Raw genomic sequence first — 19,776 nt, forward strand, 5'->3', positions numbered from 1 at the left:
CATGTCAGATTCAATTTGTAATGGGCATGGACTGTTAACTACTTCACTTTCTAAGCCAGGGACGGTATGTGTAAAGAGCTCCATGGAGTAACCCGTTGTGTCGCCTGCTGCATTCTTCTCTGTTGTTGTTTTTGCTGAAGAGGACAAGGAAGTGACTTGTCCCTGACCGTGAACATCCACTAACGACGCGCTGCTTTTACTTTTACCAGTTTCACGAGATGAGGCAAAAGAGCTAGAGGCTGAGTCAGCAAGATAAGCCAAAACTTGCTCTTGCTGCTCCGGCTTTAAAAGCGGTTTTCCTAATCCCAGAAAAGGGAGCGTTCGAGGCCTTGTGTAGCCGGACGACGAACCTGGCTCCACAGCTCCAGACTTAGGTGCAATATTTTTTCCCCCACGACCACCTGATGCTCCACCACTACCACTACCCTCATTACCAGCTGACAATGAACGCCCCCGGCCACGACCTCTTCCACTAGACTTCCTCATTGTTTTAAAAATGTAACCAAACTAACGTTATTTGTTGTAGTCACACAACTTACACGGTGAGCTATAACTTCAGTATGATTTAGCTACCCCTTTACAGGTTGGTGAGACCACAGCGAAAATCAGGCCCAATGTTACACACTCTTTTTTTGGTGGCTGCAAATTAGAGAGATGCCCCACACGCAGGACTGTCACTGAAGCACAAATGTTAATATTAATGTCACACTATTATTTTTTTTTTATTTTTATTTTTTTCAGGAACACTTTAGAAACCCCCCCAAAAAAAAAAAAAAGATTTTTGCAGGGAGAATTTAGAAAACAAATGTAACAAACTATATGCTTTCTATGGGCCACTGAGTGAGAGATGACGCACACAGGAATCAGGAGTGGCACACAAGCCCAGAGGCCAATATTTTTCTACCAATGATTGATGGAGTTATTTTCTCTGGTAGATTTTGGAACCCAAATCAAGGAAAAAAAATGTAGGCTTTCTATGGACCACAATTGGAGAGAGAGAGAGAGAGAGAGAGAGATGGCACACCCAGGAGTCAAGACTGGCACACAAGCAGAAAGGCCAATATTAATCTCCCACTGTTTTTTTTTTTTTTTTTCAGGGAGACTTTAGAAAAAAAAATAATAAAAAAAATATGATTTTATCAGGAAGAATTTAGAAACCAAATAAAATAAAATGATTTTTTCAGGGAGAATTTATAAAACAAATAAAAACAAAAATAGGCGTTCTATGGCCCACTGACTGAGAGATGACGCACACAGGAGTCAAGACTGGCACACAAGCAGAAAGGCCAATATTAATCTCCCACTGTGTTTTTTTTTTTTTTTCAGGGAGACTTTAGAAAAAAAAATAATAAAAAAAATGTGATTTTATCAGGAAGAATTTAGAAACCAAATAAAATAAAATGATTTTTTCAGGGAGAATTTAGAAAACAAATAAAACCAAAAATAGGCGTTCTATGGCCCACTGACTGAGAGATGACGCACCCAGGAGTCAAGACTGGCACACAAGCAGAAAGGCCAATATTAATCTCCCACTGTTTTTTTTTTTTTTTTTCAGGGAGACTTTAGAAAAAAAAATAATAAAAAAAATGTGATTTTATCAGGAAGAATTTAGAAACCAAATAAAATAAAATGATTTTTTCAGGGAGAATTTAGAAAACAAATAAAACCAAAAATAGGCGTTCTATGGCCCACTGACTGAGAGATGACGCACCCAGGAGTCAAGACTGGCACACAAGCAGAAAGGCCAATATTAATCTCCCACTGTTTTTTTTTTTTTTTTTCAGGGAGACTTTAGAAAAAAAAATAATAAAAAAAATATGATTTTATCAGGAAGAATTTAGAAACCAAATAAAATAAAATGATTTTTTCAGGGAGAATTTATAAAACAAATAAAAACAAAAATAGGCGTTCTATGGCCCACTGACTGAGAGATGACGCACACAGGAGTCAGGAGTGGCACACAAACCCAGAGGCCAATATTTTTCTACCAATGATTGATGTAGTTATTTTCTCTGGTAGATTTTAGAACCCAAATCAAGGAAAAAAAATATAGGCTTTCTATGGACCACAATTGGAGAGAGAGAGAGAGAGAGAGAGAGAGAGAGAGAGATGGCACACCCAGGAGTCAAGACTGGCACACAAGCAGAAAGGCCAATATTAATCTCCCACTGTTTTTTTTTTTTTTTTTCAGGGAGACTTTAGAAAAAAAAATAATAAAAAAAAAAAGATTTTATCAGGAAGAATTTAGAAACCAAATAAAATAAAATGATTTTTTCAGGGAGAATTTATAAAACAAATAAAACCAAAAATAGGCGTTCTATGGCCCACTGACTGAGAGAGAGAGAGAGAGAGAGAGATGGAACGCTTAGTACTGGCACACAAGCCCAAAGGGCAATATTAATCTCCCTTTTTTTTTCCAGGGAGAATTTCTAAAACCCAAAAAAAAAATAAAATAGGCTTTCTATGGCCCACTATTTGTGAGAGAGATGGGACGCTCAGGACTGGCACAGATGGCACGCTCAGGACTGGCACAGAAGCCCAGAGGCCAATATTAATCTCCCTTTTTTTCTGGGAGAATTTATAAAACCAAAAAAATATTTAAATAGGCTTTCTATGGCCCACTATTTGTGAGAGAGATGGCACGCTCAGGACTGGCACAGATGGCACGCTCACAACTGGCACACAAGCCCAGAGGCCAATATTAATCTCCCTTTTTTCAGGGAAAATTTATAAAACAAAAAAAAAAAATAAATAGGCTTTCTATGGCCCACTATTTGTGAGAGAGATGGCACGCTCAGGGCTGGCACAGATGGCACGCTCAGGACTGGCACACAAGCCCAGAGGCCAATATTAATCTCCCTTTTTTTCAGGGAGAAATTATAAAACCCCCAAAAAAAATAAAATAGGCTTTCTATGGCCCACTATTTGTGAGAGAGATGGGACGCTCAGGACTGGCACAGATGGCACGCTCAGGACTGGCACAGAAGCCCAGAGGCCAATATTAATCTCCCTTTTTTTCTGGGAGAATTTATAAAACCAAAAAAAAATTTAAATAGGCTTTCTATGGCCCACTATTTGTGAGAGAGATGGCACGCTCAGGACTGGCACAGATGGCACGCTCACAACTGGCACACAAGCCCAGAGGCCAATATTAATCTCCCTTTTTTCAGGGAAAATTTATAAAACAAAAAAAAAAATTAAATAGGCTTTCTATGGCCCACTATTTGTGAGAGAGATGGCACGCTCAGGGCTGGCACAGATGGCACGCTCAGGACTGGCACACAAGCCCAGAGGCCAATATTAATCTCCCTTTTTTTCAGGGAGAATTTATAAAACCAAAAAAAAAAATAAATAGGCTTTCTATGGCCCACTATTTGTGAGAGAGATGGCACGCTCAGGGCTGGCACAGATGGCACACTCAGGACTGGCACACAAGCCCAGAGGCCAATATTAATCTCCCTTTTTTTCAGGGAGAATTTATAAAACCCCAAAAAAAATAAAATAGGCTTTCTATGGCCCACTATTTGTGAGAGAGATGGCACACTCAGGACTGGCACACAAGCCCAAAGGCCAATATTAATCTCCCACTGTATTTTTATCAGGGAGAATTTATACACCCCACAAAAAAAAATACAGAAAAATGAAAAGGCTTTCTATGGCCCACTATGTGAGAGAGATGGCACACACAGGGATGGCACTCTAGCAGAAATGCCAAATTGCCAATCTTAATCTCCCACCAAAAAAAAAAAAAAAAAAAAAACAGGGAATGTCCTACAATTACTATCTCCCTGCCTGCAGTAATCTCAGCCAGGTATGGCAGGCAGCAATAAGGAGTGGACTGATGCACAAATGAAATAAAAAGTGTGGACAAACAAACAAGATAGCTGTGCAGAAAGGAAGGAACAAGAGGATTTGTGCTTTGAAAAAAGCAGTTGGTTTGCACAGCGGCGTACACACAGCAATGCAGCTATCAGGGAGCCTTCTAGGGCAGCCCAATGAGCTACAGCGCTGAGGGGAAAAAAAAAAAAAAAAAAACTTCCACTGTCCCTGCACACCGAGGGTGGTGTTGGACAGTGCAAATCGCTGCAGCACAAGCGGTTTTGTGGTTAATGGACCCTGCCTAACGCTATCCCTGCTTCTGACAAAGCGGCAGCAACCTCTCCCTAAGCTCAGATCAGCAGCAGTAAGATGGCGGTCGGCGGGAACTCCCCTTTATAGCCCCTGTGACGTCGCAGACAGCAAGCCAATCACTGCAATGCCCTTCTCTAAGATGGTGGGGACCAGGACCTATGTCATCACGCTGCCCACACTCTGCGTTTACCTTCATTGGCTGAGAAATGGCGCTTTTCGCGTCATTGAAACGCGACTTTGGCGCGAAAGTCGCGTACCGCATGGCCGACCCCGCACAGGGGTCGGATCGGGTTTCATGAAACCCCGACTTAGCCAAAAGTCGGCGACTTTTGAAAATGTTCGACCCGTTTCGCTCAACCCTAGTTATAATGGTTAAAAGTTGACCAGAAATTTCTCATTTTTACAACACCATTTTAGTTTAGGGACAACATCTCATTTGAAGTCATTTTGAGGGGTCTATATGATAGAAAATACCCAAGTGTGACACCATTCTAAAAACTGCACCCCTCAAGGTGCTCAAAACTACATTCAAGAAGTTTATTAACCCTTCAAGTGTTTCACAGGAATTTTTGGAATGTTTAAATAAAAATGAACATTTAACTTTTTTTCACACAAAATTTATTTCAGCTCCAATTTGTTTTATTTTACCAAGGATAACAGTAGAAAATGGACCACAAAAGTTGTTGTACAATTTGTCCTGAGTACGCTGATACCCCATATGTGGGGGTAAACCACTGTTTGGGCACATGGCAGAGCTCGGAAGGGAAGGAGCGCCGTTTGACTTTTCAATGCAAAATTGACTGGAATTGAGATGAGACACCATGTCACGTTTGGAGAGCCCCTGATGTGCCTAAACATTAAAACCCCTCACATGTGACACCATTTTGGAAAGTAGACCCCCTAAGGAACTTACCTAGATGTGATTTGAGAGCTTTGAACCCCCAAGTGTTTCCCTACAGCTTATAACGCAGAGCCGTGAAAATAAAAATTTTTTTTTCACAAAAATGATATTTTAGCCCCCAGTTTTGTATTTTCACAAGGGTATCAGGATAAATTGGACCCCAACTGTTGTTGGCCAATTTGTCCTGAGTACGCTGATACCCCATATGTGGGGGGGAACCACTGTTTGGGCACATGGCAGAGCTCGGAAGAGAAGGAGCGCCATTTGGAATGCAGACTTAGATGGATTGGTCTGCAGGCGTCACGTTGCATTTGCAGAGCCCCTGATGTACCCAAACAGTAGAAACCCCCCACAAGTGACCCCATATTGGAAACTAGACCTCCCAAGGAACTTATCTAGATGTGTTGTGAGAACTTTGAAGCCTCAAGTGTTTTACTACAGTTTATAACGCAGAGCCGTGAAAATTAAAAATCTTTTTTTCCCCACAAAAATGATTTTTAGCCCCCCATATTTTTATTTTCCCAAGGATAACAAGAGAACTTGGACCCCAAAAGTTATTGTCAAATTTGTCCCGAGTACGCTGATACCCCATATGTTGGGGTAAACCCCTGTTTGGGCGCATGGGAGAGCTCGGAAGGGAAGGAGCAGTGTTTTACTTTTTCAACGCAGAATTGGCTGGAATTGAGATCGGACGCCATGTCGCGTTTGGAGAGCCCTGATGTGCCTAAACAGTGGAAACCCCCCAATTATACCTGAAACCCTAATCCAAACACAACCCTAACCCTAATCCCAACGGTAACCCTAACCACACCCCTAACCCTGACACACCCCTAACTCTAATCCCAACCCTAATCCCAACCGTAAATGTAATCCAAACCCTAACCCTAACTTTAGCCCCAACCCTAACCCTAACCCTAACTTTAGCCCCAACCCTAACCCTAACTTTGGCCCCAACCCTAACCCCAACCCTAATCCTAGCCCTGACCCTAACCCTAGCCCTAACCCTAACGCTAATCCTAATGAGAAAATGGAAATAAATAATTTTTTTTAATTTTATTATTTTTCCCTAACTAATGGGGTGATGAAGGGGGGTTTGATTTTCTTTTATATTGTTTTTTTTATATCGGATTTTTATGATTGGCAGCTGTAACACACTAAAAGACGCTTTTTATAGCAAAAATGTTTTTGCGTCTCCACATTTTGAGACCTATAATTTTTCCATATTTGAGTCCACAGAGTCATGTGAGGTCTTGTTTTTTGCGGGACGAGTTGACATTTTTATTGGCAACATTTTCTGACACGTGACAGTTTTTGATCGCTTTTTATTCCGATTTTTGTGAGGCAGAATGACCAAAAACCAGCTATTCATGAATTTCTATTCGGGGAGGCGTTTATACCGTTCCACGTTTGGTAAAATGGATAAAGCAGTTTTATTCTTCGGGTCAGTACGATTACAGCGATACCTCATTTATATCATTTTTTTTATGTGTTGACGCTTTTATACAATAAAAGCTATTTATAGAAAAAATAATTATTTTGGCATCGCTTTATTTTGAGGACTATAACTTTTTTATTTTTTTGCTTATGATGCTGTATGGCGGCTCTTTTTTTGCGGGACAAGATCACGTTTTCAGCGGTACCCTGGTTATTTATAACCTATATTTTGCAGCACATCCAATGGATGGCTTACTTATTCATGGAGATCTTTAGAAACAGGGCAAAGATACAACCCCTTCATCTGATGTTCACAAATCTCATTGTAGTAATACCCAAATGTCATGTTCTTCCTCAGCTCAGCCATCTACATTCCTGAAATTAAACAATGACGGATCTCCTGAGTGTAGAGCCATCGGAGGAAATCCACCTGCGGAAATCTCCTGGATCCCACATTCAGATGATATAAACACTACAAAACTGGAAGATCCGGATCGGACATGGTCAGTGATCAGCACATTCATGAAAAAGAGAATTAATGGAACGTCGGTGACTTGTGTTGTGTCTCATCCAACGTTAAGAAATCCATGGAAGGAAGACATTTCGTTGAGTGGTGGTAAGTATTTACATCATATTTTTTCTTTATTTTAGGAAACTAATATCTAAAAGTGCTCAGCATAAATAAGTAGACCCCCTTTGAAAATTAAGAAGCAAGAAGAGTTTCTAAAACTTTGACTAGACTGATTTTCCATAGAACATTTTTTAATCCATAGAGTGAAACTAAGGTAATAACATAACTTTCATTACAAAACCTTTAGTTTTACTGAAATTAGTTAATGGAAAAAAACAACTACTTCTAGTATTTTTCTTTTTAGATCCTTTTAGATTATTTGGATGTGAAAAGAACAAGTTGGTGACATACTGCATCATCTTTTTTCATGCTCAAGAATGAGCTCTTTTAGAGCCTGGATGCTGGAGAGTGATGACAACTTGTCTCTTCAGGATCTCCATAGATGTTCAATTGGTTTCAGATCAGGAGATAATTGGCCACTGAATCACTTTCACCTCATTCTTCTTCGGAGATGCAACAGATGTTTTCATTGTCATGTTGGAAATGTGCACATCTACCAAGGGCCCAGAGTGTTGGTGGCATCTTCTCATTCAATATGGAGTAGTACATCTGTGACTTTACAATACCATCAATGAAATTGAGTGGTCAAGTGTTTCTTGATCTGACCCCAACCGAACACCCATGGGGATTTCTGAAGAGACAAGTTGTCATCATCACTCTCCATCCAGCGTCCAAGCTCTAAAAGAGGTCACTCTTGAAGAATGCAATACATCACCAACTTGTTCCTTCTAGTCCTAAAAGACTTGGCATTGTCCTTAAAAATCATGGAGGTCTACAAAATAGTAGATGTGGTAGTTTTTGATCTGGGCTGTACTCATTTTTGGCATCAAGTAAGTTGAGTAAAACTAAAGATTTTCTAATGAAAGTTATATTATTAACCTTACTCTCATGTTATGGGTTAAACATTTTTCTATGAAACTCAATCTTGTCAATAATTTGGAAATTATTCTTATGTTTAGTGACATATTTATTAAAATATTATTTTTTAAAGGGGTGTAATCATTTATGTTGACCACTGTAGACAACCAGCACAAGGAGGAGCTAGCTGTATCTTGTAGTCAGCATTTAGGGAACACAATGGGAGCAGTAGATATCTTCATGTTTTCCACTGCTCTGATAAATTCCACTAAAAAATTCCTAAAAATAGGTGACCTGAACTCTCAGAAGAGTCAGCAAATTTAGTAACCCGATGTTTACCCTGGTTACCAGTGAAGACATCGCTGAATCGGTGTCACACACGCTGATTCAGTGATGTGTTGTGAATTCTGTGGCTGAATTCACTCCTGTGGTCACAAGTGGTACTGCAGCTTCTGGGCTTCCTTCCTCAGGTGTTCTGGTGAGCTCATTAGCTGCTTCGTTACTTAACTCCACCTGATGCTGCTATCCTTGCTCCTAGTCAATGTTCCAGTGTTGGATCTGAGCTTCTCCTGATTGTTCCTGTGTCCTGCTGCTCTGTATACAGTTAGGGCCAGAAATATTTGGACAGTGACACAATTTTCGCGAGTTGGGCTCTGCATGCCACCACATTGGATTTGAAATGAAACCTCTACAACAGAATTCAAGTGCAGATTGTAACGTTTAATGTGAAGGGTTGAACAAAAATATCTGATAGAAAATGTAGGAATTGTACACATTTCTTTACAAACACTCCACATTTTAGGAGGTCAAAAGTAATTGGACAAATAAACATAACCCAAACAAAATATTTTTATTTTCAATATTTTGTTGCAAATCCTTTGGAGGCAATCACTGCCTTAAGTCTGGAACCCATGGACATCACCAAACGCTGGGTTTCCTCCTTCTTAATGCTTTGCCAGGCCTTTACAGCCGCAGCCTTCAGGTCTTGCTTGTTTGTGGGTCTTTCCGTCTTAAGTCTGGATTTGAGCAAGTGAAATGCATGCTCAATTGGGTTTAGATCTGGAGATTGACTTGGCCATTGCAGAATGTTCCACTTTTTGGCACTCATGAACTCCTGGGTAGCTTTGGATGTATGCTTGGGGTCATTGTCCATCTGTACTATGAAGCGCCGTCCAATCAACTTTGCAGCATTTGGCTGAATCTGGGCTGAAAGTATATCCCGGTACACTTCAGAATTCATCCGGCTACTCTTGTCTGCTCTTATGTCATCAATAAACACAAGTGACCCAGTGCCATTGAAAGCCATGCATGCCCATGCCATCACGTTGCCTCCACCATGTTTTACAGACGATGTGGTGTGCCTTGGATCATGTGCCGTTCCCTTTCTTCTCCAAACTTTTTTCTTCCCATCATTCTGGTACAGGTTGATCTTTGTCTCATCTGTCCATAGAATACTTTTCCAGAACTGAGCTGGCTTCTTGAGGTGTTTTTCTGCAAATTTTACTCTGGCCTGTCTATTTTTGGTATTGATGAATGGTTTGCATCTAGATGTGAACCCTTTGTATTTACTGTCATGGAGTCTTCTCTTTACTGTTGACTTAGAGACAGATACACTTACTTCACTGAGAGTGTTCTGGACTTCAGTTGATGTTGTGAATGGGTTCTTCTTCACCAAATTAAGTATGCGGCGATCATCCACCGCTGTTGTCATCCGTGGACGCCCAGGCCTTTTTGAGTTCCCAAGCTCACCAGTCAATTCCTTTTTTCTCAGAATGTACCCAACTGTTGATTTTGCTACTCCAAGCATGTCTGCTATCTCTCTGATGGATTTTTTCTTTTTTTTCAGCCTCAGGATGTTCTGCTTCACCTCAATTGAGAGTTCCTTTGACCGCATGTTGTCTGCTCACAGCAACAGCTTCCAAATGCAAAACCACACACCTGGAATCCACCCCTGACCTTTTAACTACTTCATTGATTACAGGTTAACGAGGGAGACGCCTTCAGAGTTAATTGCAGCCCTTAGAGTCCATTGTCCAATTACTTTTGGTCCCTTGAAAAAGAGGACGCTATGCATTACAGAGCTATGATTCCTAAACCCTTTCTCCGATTTGGATGTGGAAACTATCATATTGAAGCTGGGAGTGTGCACTTTCAGCCCATATTATATATATAATTGTATTTCTGAACATGTTTTTGTAAACAACTAAAATAACAAAACTTGTGTCACTGTCCAAATATTTCTGGCCCTAACTGTAGCTAAGTGCTTTTTTGCTATTTTGTTGTTTTTTTTTTCTGTCCAGCTTGTCTTTTGTTTTGCTGGAAGCTCTGAGACGCAAAGGGTGTACCGCCGTGCCGTTAGTCCGGCACGGTGGGTCTTTTTGCCCCCTTTGCGTGGTTTTTGCTTTAGGGTTTTTTGTAGACTGCAAAGTTCGCTTTACTGTCCTCGCTCTGTCTAAGATTATCGGGCCCCACTTTGCTGAATCTATTTCATCCCTACGTTTTGTCTTTTCATCTTACTCACAGTCATTATATGTGGGGGGCTGCCTTTTCCTTTGGGGTATTTCTCTGGGGGCAAGTCAGGCCTATTTTTCTGTCTTCAGGCTAGCTAGTTTCTTAGGTTGTGCCGAGTTGCCTAGGTAGTTGTTAGGCGCAATCCACAGCCACTTTTAGTTGTGTTTAGGATAGGATCAGGTGTGTGGTCTACAGAGTTTCCACGTCTCAGAGCTCGTTTCTTTGTTTTTGGGTATTTGTCAGATCACTGTGTGCGCTCTGATCGCTAGGCGCACTGTGTCTCTGGATTGCCTTCATAACACCTTTCATTAGCAGACATAACAGTACTAGGAGCCATCTAATGATTCTCAATAGAGGGAAAGAAAAAGTTCTGACATCATTTTTTTTTTTTTCCTCTGCTCTGTGTTCACTTTTTTTTTTTCCCCTAGACATTTGGGTGTTTCTGGACACAGGTGTGGACATGGATATTCAGGGTCTGTGCTCTTCAATGGATAATCTCGTTATAAATGTACAAAAGATTCAAGATACTATTGATCAGAAATATATGCTAGAACCAAGAATTCCTATTCCTGATTTGTTTTTTGGAGATAGAACGAAGTTTCTAAGTTTCAAAAATAATTGTAAGCTATTTCTGGCCTTGAAACCTCATTCTTCTGGTAATCCTAGTCAACAGGTTTTGATTATTATTTCTTTTTTGCGCGGCGACCCTCAAGACTGGGCATTTTCTCTTGCGCCAGGAGACCCTGCATTGAGTAGTGTCGATGCGTTTTTCCTGGCACTCGGATTACTGTACGATGAGCCTAATTCAGTGGATCAGGCTGAGAAAAATTTGCTGGCTTTGTGCCAGGGTCAGGATGATATAGAAGTATATTGTCAGAAATTTAGGAAATGGTCAGTACTCACTCAGTGGAATGAATCTGCGCTGGCAGCTTTGTTCAGAAAGGGTCTCTCTGAGGCTCTTAAGGATGTCATGGTGGGATTTCCTATGCCTGCTGGTTTGAATGAGTCTTTGTCTTTGGCCATTCAGATCGGTCGACGCTTGCGCGAGCATAAATCTGTGCACCATTTGGCGGTATTGCCTGAGGTTAAACCTGAGCCTATGCAGTGCGATAGGACTATGACCAGAGTTGAACGGCAGGAATACAGACGTCTGAATGGGCTATGTTTCTACTGTGGTGATTCCACTCATGCTATTTCTAATTGTCCTAAGCGCACTAAGCGGTCCGCTAGGTCTGCCGTCATTGGTACTGTACAGTCCAAATTCCTTCTGTCCATTACCTTGATATGCTCTTTGTCGTCGTTTTCTGTCATGGCGTTTGTGGATTCAGGCGCTGCCCTGAATCTGATGGATTTGGATTATGCTAAACGTTGTGGGTTTTTCTTGGAGCCCTTGCAGTGTCCTATTCCATTGAGAGGAATTGATGCTACACCTTTGGCCAAGAATAAACCTCAGTACTGGGCCCAGCTGACCATGTGTATGGCTCCTGCACATCAGGAAGTTATTCGCTTTCTGGTGTTGCATAATCTGCATGATGTGGTCGTGTTGGGGTTGCCATGGCTTCAAACCCATAATCCAGTATTGGATTGGAATTCCATGTCGGTATCCAGCTGGGGTTGTCAGGGGGTACATGGTGATGTTCCATTTTTGTCGATTTCGTCATCCACCCCTTCTGAGGTCCCAGAGTTCTTGTCTGATTATCAGGATGTATTTGAAGAGCCCAAGTCCGATGCCCTACCTCCGCATAGGGACTGTGATTGTGCTATCAATTTGATTCCTGGTAGTAAATTCCCTAAAGGTCGATTATTTAATTTATCCGTGCCCGAACACGCCGCTATGCGCAGTTATGTGAAGGAATCCCTAGAGAAGGGACATATTCGCCCATCGTCATCACCACTGGGAGCAGGGTTCTTCTTTGTAGCCAAGAAGGATGGTTCGCTGAGACCGTGTATTGATTACCGCCTTCTTAATAAGATCACTGTTAAATTTCAGTATCCCTTGCCATTGTTATCTGACTTGTTTGCTCGGATTAAGGGGGCTAGTTGGTTCACTAAGATAGATCTTCGTGGTGCGTATAATCTGGTGAGAATCAGGCATGGAGATGAATGGAAAACTGCATTCAATACGCCCGAGGGTCATTTTGAGTATCTAGTGATGCAGTTCGGACTTGCCAATGCTCCATCAGTGTTTCAATCCTTTATGCATGACATCTTCCGTGAGTACCTGGATAAATTCCTGATTGTTTACTTGGATGACATTTTGATCTTCTCAGATGATTGGGAGTCTCATGTGAAGCAGGTCAGAATGGTTTTTCAGGTCCTGCGTGCTAACTCTTTGTTTGTGAAGGGATCAAAGTGTCTCTTCGGTGTGCAGAAAGTTTCATTTTTGGGGTTCATCTTTACCCCTTCTACTATCGAGATGGATCCAGTTAAGGTCCAAGCCATCCAGGATTGGATTCAGCCGACATCTCTGAAAAGTCTGCAAAAGTTCCTGGGCTTTGCTAATTTTTATCGTCGCTTCATCTGTAATTTTTCTAGCATTGCCAAACCATTGACCGATTTGACCAAGAAGGGTGCTGATTTGGTTAATTGGTCTTCTGCTGCTGTGGAAGCTTTTCAAGAGTTGAAGCGTCGTTTTTGTTCTGCCCCTGTGTTGTGTCAGCCAGATGTTTCTCTTCCGTTCCAGGTCGAGGTTGATGCTTCTGAGATTGGAGCAGGGGCGGTTTTGTCGCTGAGAGGTTCTGATTGCTCAGTGATGAAACCATGTGCTTTCTTTTCCAGGAAGTTTTCGGCCGCTGAGCGTAATTATGATGTGGGCAACCGAGAGTTGCTGGCCATGAAGTGGGCATTCGAGGAGTGGCGTCATTGGCTTGAAGGAGCTAAGCATCGCGTGGTGGTATTGACTGATCATAAGAACTTGACTTATCTCGAGTCTGCCAAGCGCTTGAATCCTAGACAGGCCCGTTGGTCGTTATTTTTTGCCCGCTTCGACTTTGTGATTTCGTACCTTCCGGGCTCTAAAAATGTGAAGGCGGATGCTCTGTCTAGGAGTTTTGTGCCCGACTCTCCGGGTTTATCTGAGCAAGCGGGTATCCTCAAGGAAGGAGTCATTGTGTCTGCCATCTCCCCTGATTTGCGGCGGGTGCTGCAAAAATTTCAGGCGAATAAACCTGATCGTTGTCCAGCGGAGAAACTGTTCGTCCCTGATAGGTGGACTAATAAACTTATCTCTGAACTTCATTGTTCGGTGTTGGCTGGTCATCCTGGAATCTTTGGTACCAGAGAGTTAGTGGCTAGATCCTTCTGGTGGCCATCTCTGTCACGGGATGTACGTACTTTTGTGCAGTCCTGTGGGATTTGTGCTAGGGCTAAGCCCTCCTGTTCTCGTGCCAGTGGGTTGCTTTTGCCCTTGCCGGTCCCAAAGAGGCCTTGGACACATATTTCGATGGATTTCATTTCTGACCTTCCCGTTTCTCAAAAGATGTCAGTTATTTGGGTGGTCTGTGATCGCTTTTCTAAAATGGTCCATCTGGTGCCCTTGGCTAAATTGCCTTCCTCCTCTGATTTGGTACCTTTGTTCTTTCAGCATGTGGTTCGGTTGCATGGCATTCCTGAGAATATTGTTTCTGACAGAGGTTCCCAGTTTGATTCAAGGTTCTGGCGAGCCTTTTGTGGTAGGATGGGCATTGACCTATCCTTTTCCTCGGCTTTCCATCCTCAGACTAATGGCCAGACCGAACGAACCAATCAGACCTTGGAAACATATCTGAGATGTTTTGTTTCTGCAGACCAGGATGATTGGGTGTCCTTTTTGCCGTTGGCTGAGTTCGCCCTTAATAATCGGGCCAGCTCGGCTACCTTGGTTTCTCCATTTTTTTGCAATTCTGGGTTCCATCCTCGTTTCTCTTCAGGACAGGTTGAGTCTTCGGACTGTCCTGGTGTGGATTCTGTGGTGGACAGGTTGCAGCAGATCTGGACTCAGGTAGTGGACAATTTGACCTTGTCCCAGGAGAAGGCTCAACTTTTTGCTAATCGCAGACGCCGTGTGGGTCCCCGACTTCGTGTTGGGGATCTGGTTTGGTTATCTTCTCGTCATATTCCTATGAAGGTTTCCTCTCCTAAATTTAAACCTCGTTTTATTGGTCCGTATAGGATTTCTGAGATTCTCAATCCTGTGTCTTTTCGTCTGACCCTCCCAGACTCCTTTTCCATACATAATGTATTCCATAGGTCGTTGTTGCGGAGATACGTGGCACCTATGGTTCCATCTGTTGAGCCTCCTGCCCCGGTTATGGTGGAGGGGGAATTGGAGTATATTGTGGAGAAGATTTTGGATTCTCGTGTTTCTAGACGGAAACTCCAGTATCTGGTTAAATGGAAGGGTTATGCTCAGGAAGATAATTCCTGGGTTTTTGCCTCTGATGTTCATGCTCCCGATCTTGTTCGTGCCTTTCATGCGGCTCATCCTGGTAGGCCTGGGGGATCTGGTGAGGGTTCGGTGACCCCTCCTCAAGGGGGGGGTACTGTTGTGAATTCTGTGGCTGAATTCACTCCTGTGGTCACAAGTGGTACTGCAGCTTCTGGGCTTCCTTCCTCAGGTGTTCTGGTGAGCTCATTAGCTGCTTCGTTACTTAACTCCACCTGATGCTGCTATCCTTGCTCCTAGTCAATGTTCCAGTGTTGGATCTGAGCTTCTCCTGATTGTTCCTGTGTCCTGCTGCTCTGTATAGCTAAGTGCTTTTTTGCTATTTTGTTGTTTTTTTTTCTGTCCAGCTTGTCTTTTGTTTTGCTGGAAGCTCTGAGACGCAAAGGGTGTACCGCCGTGCCGTTAGTCCGGCACGGTGGGTCTTTTTGCCCCCTTTGCGTGGTTTTTGCTTTAGGGTTTTTTGTAGACTGCAAAGTTCGCTTTACTGTCCTCGCTCTGTCTAAGATTATCGGGCCCCACTTTGCTGAATCTATTTCATCCCTACGTTTTGTCTTTTCATCTTACTCACAGTCATTATATGTGGGGGGCTGCCTTTTCCTTTGGGGTATTTCTCTGGGGGCAAGTCAGGCCTATTTTTCTGTCTTCAGGCTAGCTAGTTTCTTAGGTTGTGCCGAGTTGCCTAGGTAGTTGTTAGGCGCAATCCACAGCCACTATTAGTTGTGTTTAGGATAGGATCAGGTGTGTGGTCTACAGAGTTTCCACGTCTCAGAGCTCGTTTCTTTGTTTTTGGGTATTTGTCAGATCACTGTGTGCGCTCTGATCGCTAGGCGCACTGTGTCTCTGGATTGCCTTCATAACACCTTTCATTAGCAGACATAACAGTGATGTCAGCGGGTGATCCAGCGACAAAATAAAGTTCTGGCCTTCTAGCTCCGACAGCGATCTCACAGCAGGATCCTGATCGCTGCTGCGTGTCAAACACAACGATATCGCTATCCAGGACGCTGCAACGTCACGGATCGCTAGCGATATCGTTGTAAAGTTGTTCAGTGTGAAGGTACCTTTATATAGACAGGTGTGCGCCTTTCCAAATCAAGTCCTATCAGTTTAGTAGAACCATCTCAAGGAGGATCACAAGGCAATGGACGGCATGTGACTTAAATATGAGTGTCTGAGCAAAGGGTCTGAATACTTATGGCCATGTGATATTTCAGTTTTTCTTTTTCAATAAAATTGCAAAATTTCTACATTTCTGTTTTTTTTTCAGTCAAGATGGGGTGCAGAGTGTATTAGGCTACGTTCAGATTAGCGTTTCCCGACGCTGCGTCGGGAAACGCAGCGGCGACGCACGCGTCATGCGCCCCTATGTTTAACATGGGGGACGCATGCGTTTTTCTTGTTGCGTTTTCCGACACGTGCGTCGTTTTTGACGCTAGCGTCGGACGCAAGAAAACGCAACAAGTTGCATTTTTCTTGCGTCCGATTTTCATCAAAAAACGCAGCGTTTTTGCGTGCGTCGTGCGTTGCGTCGCCGACGCAGCGGCGCGCAACGCTAATCTGAACGTAGCCTTAATGAGGAAAAATGAACTTTTTTGAATTTACCAAATGACTGCAATGAAACAAAGAGTGAAAAATTTAAAGGGGTCTGAATACTTTCCGTACTGACTGTACATTCTTATGTATACATACATTTATTCTTCTGTGTGGGACACAAACAATAATGGCGGAGTAGGGGGTAAGGCGCTTACCACGCCTGCATGCGATATATCGGGAGAATGTTGTGCCAGCAGCTTACCCCAGTGTCCCTGCTGAGCAAGTCTTAGTATTAATTCACGCATTTTTTTTAGCCAACTAACACCTCTCACAAATTCTTCTGACTCTTCTCATACCGTAGTGGGCCTCTGGACTTTCCTTGCTGCACAAAACCTTCCAGTTCCCAATCAAATAGCTTCTCATACGCCATTTCAGATACCGGCCACCTGTCGTACTTCATTGTTTATATAACCTTTTATCTTGATTTCTAGGATATAAATTTCGATTTGATAACATTATGAGATTGATTGTCACCGTAATCTTCACTGTACTCTTCATAGGATTTCTTCTATATCTAAAGATCAAGTGCCAGGTACTTATATTATACTCATACTAGGTGTTTCCAGCCAGCTAACGCTTATTCACAGTGTAAAATCAAAAACAAACTTCAGTAAGATGGTCATTGTTTATTCATTCCAGCATCTAAACAAATATCCTAACAAAACATAAATTAAGTTAAAAGTTCTCTGTAAACACAATTAAATGTATGGTCATTTTCATCATTTTCAAAGATCTTGCCTTGACTTCTACCAGGTACAATTTGATGTGTGGGGACGGGTGTTATGATCTGGCGGCCTTGGAGCAGCATGAGACGGACTCTGGAGAAGGTGGAACCTGTACTGACCGCAAACCCTGAACTTAACAGCGCAACTAGAAGTATCCGTGGGGGGTACCTAACACTCCCTAGACCCCTCGACACAGCCTAAGATCTAACTACCCCTAAAGACAGAAACAGGAAACCTATCTTGCCTCAGAGAAAATCCCCAAAGGAAAAACAGCCCCCCACAAATATTGACTGTGAGAAGAGAGGGAAATAACATACGCAGAAATGAAATCAGGATTTAGCATAGGAGGCCATACTAGCTAAAAAGAAAGAATAGATCAGAGTACTATGCGGTCAGTATTAAAACACTAGAAAATATCCACCACAGAAAATACAAAACACCACATCTGACTGCAAAAAATCCTTCACAGACTAAGCTGGACAAGACAAAAACATGAAAATGCACAGAACTATAAGGTCCACAGCAGGTGGACAGCAAAAACAAAGCCAGAACTTATCTTTGAAGAAAAGCACAGCAAACAGGAGAGACCAGAAGGGATGTGAATCCTCCAAAAACAATGGACAACTGGCACTGACTAAAGGATCAAGCAAGGCTATATAGCCCAGCCCAAATTGCAAAAAATAGATACACCTGATAAATGCTGCGATCCAACTACCGCAGCACTACCACTCATAACCACCGGAGGGAGCCCAAGAGCAGAATTCACAACAGTACCCAGAGCACGTTTAACAGGGCTATCTGAGACCGGCCGGTCTGATGGGCACATCCAGAGTTTCCTTCGCAGATGGAAATCAGTGCCTACCACTAGCGCCTGTGTGTTGTAGTCCTACCCTGCTGAGCATTCGGAATAGTCCTCACAACTGCTGTTCTCGTTTGTCATTCTCTACAGCTCTCTCTCTCTCTTTAGTTCCAGATGTTGCTAGTTTCTCGTCCCCCAGTATGTTTTTTGCTAGGACGCACCCGTATGACGGGAAGGCCAGGAGGTCTTCCAGGACCCTAGAGACACCCCTCTCCCACTGTTGCCCCCTATGTCTTCTTAGGAAATTTAAGGTAGATAGCCAACCTATAATTAACTGTCCTGCGGAGTTCGAAGTAAGGCCTAGAGTCAGTTACTCCCGCGGTGTTCCGGCCACCGGCTACGCGCCTCAGTAGGATGTTGCCTCGGTCTCACGGCACGACTCCTACTGGTTCTCCTTTTTGCTTGATCTCGTTTACACTGTTCCACAATATCCTTCCCTTCTTGTCTCTTTCTTAGGATACCGCCGCAAGGAAGTGCAGGCGCGGTTCCATTACGTTCTGCTCTGTTCGCTAGGCACCTGCCAGGTTCCCATGCCTGACAGGGACCCCCCTGTGTCTTCTCCCTGCAACACCCCCTGCCACAGGATGTTGCCTGAATCCAACCCAGTCAGCTTCTGACTAACTTCCTCCCCAACCTCTAGTTTTACCAGTGTGAGGAGTGGCCCAATAAATAAAGCCTTTTGCTCCCCCTAGTGGCCGGAGTGTGAAGTGTAATGTGTTCTGGTGATACCTGGTTAGGAGAATTCCTTTAGTGCCATCAGACGTACCATCACTCCCCTTAGCGGCAGAGCGACATTACTGCAACGACCAGATCTCTGGGGCGCTGCAGATGCACTGCTCTCTTCAGACTCTGGAGGGAGCTATTATTGCATTTATTCACTTTCTTTACGTGTACTATAGTAAACGCCTCCAGACAAAAATAGAAGATCCTGGAAATTATTGCAAGAGTAAAAATAAGACTATGGACCATCTATAATACTGGTGTCCTTAGATAAGGCAGAGGGTCTGTGAGACTCCAGAGGGTCGGTGAGACCATCAGACTCCAGGTCCTGGATGTGACTGCAGTCTCGGCATCCCCCAATGTTAGTCTCGAGCTCACCGATCCGATATGTTGTAATTATGTATCACACAGGATTATTTTACTGCTTTATGTTCTATTCAACAACACAGAGAACCTTCGATCAATTAATATTTGATGTACTAGAAAAATCAACATTTCTTTCTTGTGCTCCTGATTCTATAAGAACTCTGTTATTATTGCATTGAATGATTAATATTTTTATGTTTTATAACTGACAGAATATTCCCGGAGAGCAAAAGACTGAAGACCGATAACAAGAAACACGGATTGATGATGTTTCTATTGATTGGATTATCAGAAATGGATTTTACAATTTTTTTTAACTTCTTAAATCTTATTGTCTTTTTCTTGTTTTTGTTGTAAATTTTTTTATTTTCTTTTAGTAAAGTTTTTCTCATACTCTTTTGGTCGGATTTTATCCTTTTAGTCCTTCTTTAAATTCTTGATGAAATATTGAATGGTTCTAGATTTTCATTGCCCAGAGAAATTAAAAAATTACGCGCTAATGACCTGAGGGTTCTACCCAAAGAACCCCAATGACAACAACACCTCCAATAAGCAAGAAGATCTCTACTGGATCTCATCACTTCCTCTAACAGAATAACTCACAAATATACAGTTGTGGGAAAA

General features: G+C 42.7%; 1 protein-coding gene across 2 annotated transcripts in view; it reads left to right on the top strand.

The window, feature by feature from the left end:
* LOC138672547 (cell surface glycoprotein CD200 receptor 1-B-like) overlaps positions 1–19,539 on the top strand; it is a 58,770-nt gene extending 39,231 nt beyond the window's left edge. The window contains exons 3-5 of one of the 2 annotated variants that reach the window (XM_069760630.1): positions 6,825–7,082; positions 16,914–17,014; positions 19,365–19,539. In XM_069760630.1, coding sequence (XP_069616731.1) covers positions 6,825–7,082; positions 16,914–17,014; positions 19,365–19,400 — 395 coding nt within the window. In that variant the 3' untranslated portion in view covers positions 19,401–19,539. The remainder of the gene's footprint in view (positions 1–6,824; positions 7,083–16,913; positions 17,015–19,364) is intronic. The other variant, XM_069760631.1, reaches the window with a different exon arrangement.
* The last annotated feature ends 237 nt before the right edge of the window (positions 19,540–19,776 follow it).

This window comes from Ranitomeya imitator, chromosome 3, assembly GCF_032444005.1.
Source record: "Ranitomeya imitator isolate aRanImi1 chromosome 3, aRanImi1.pri, whole genome shotgun sequence".
NCBI lineage: Eukaryota > Metazoa > Chordata > Amphibia > Anura > Dendrobatidae > Ranitomeya > Ranitomeya imitator.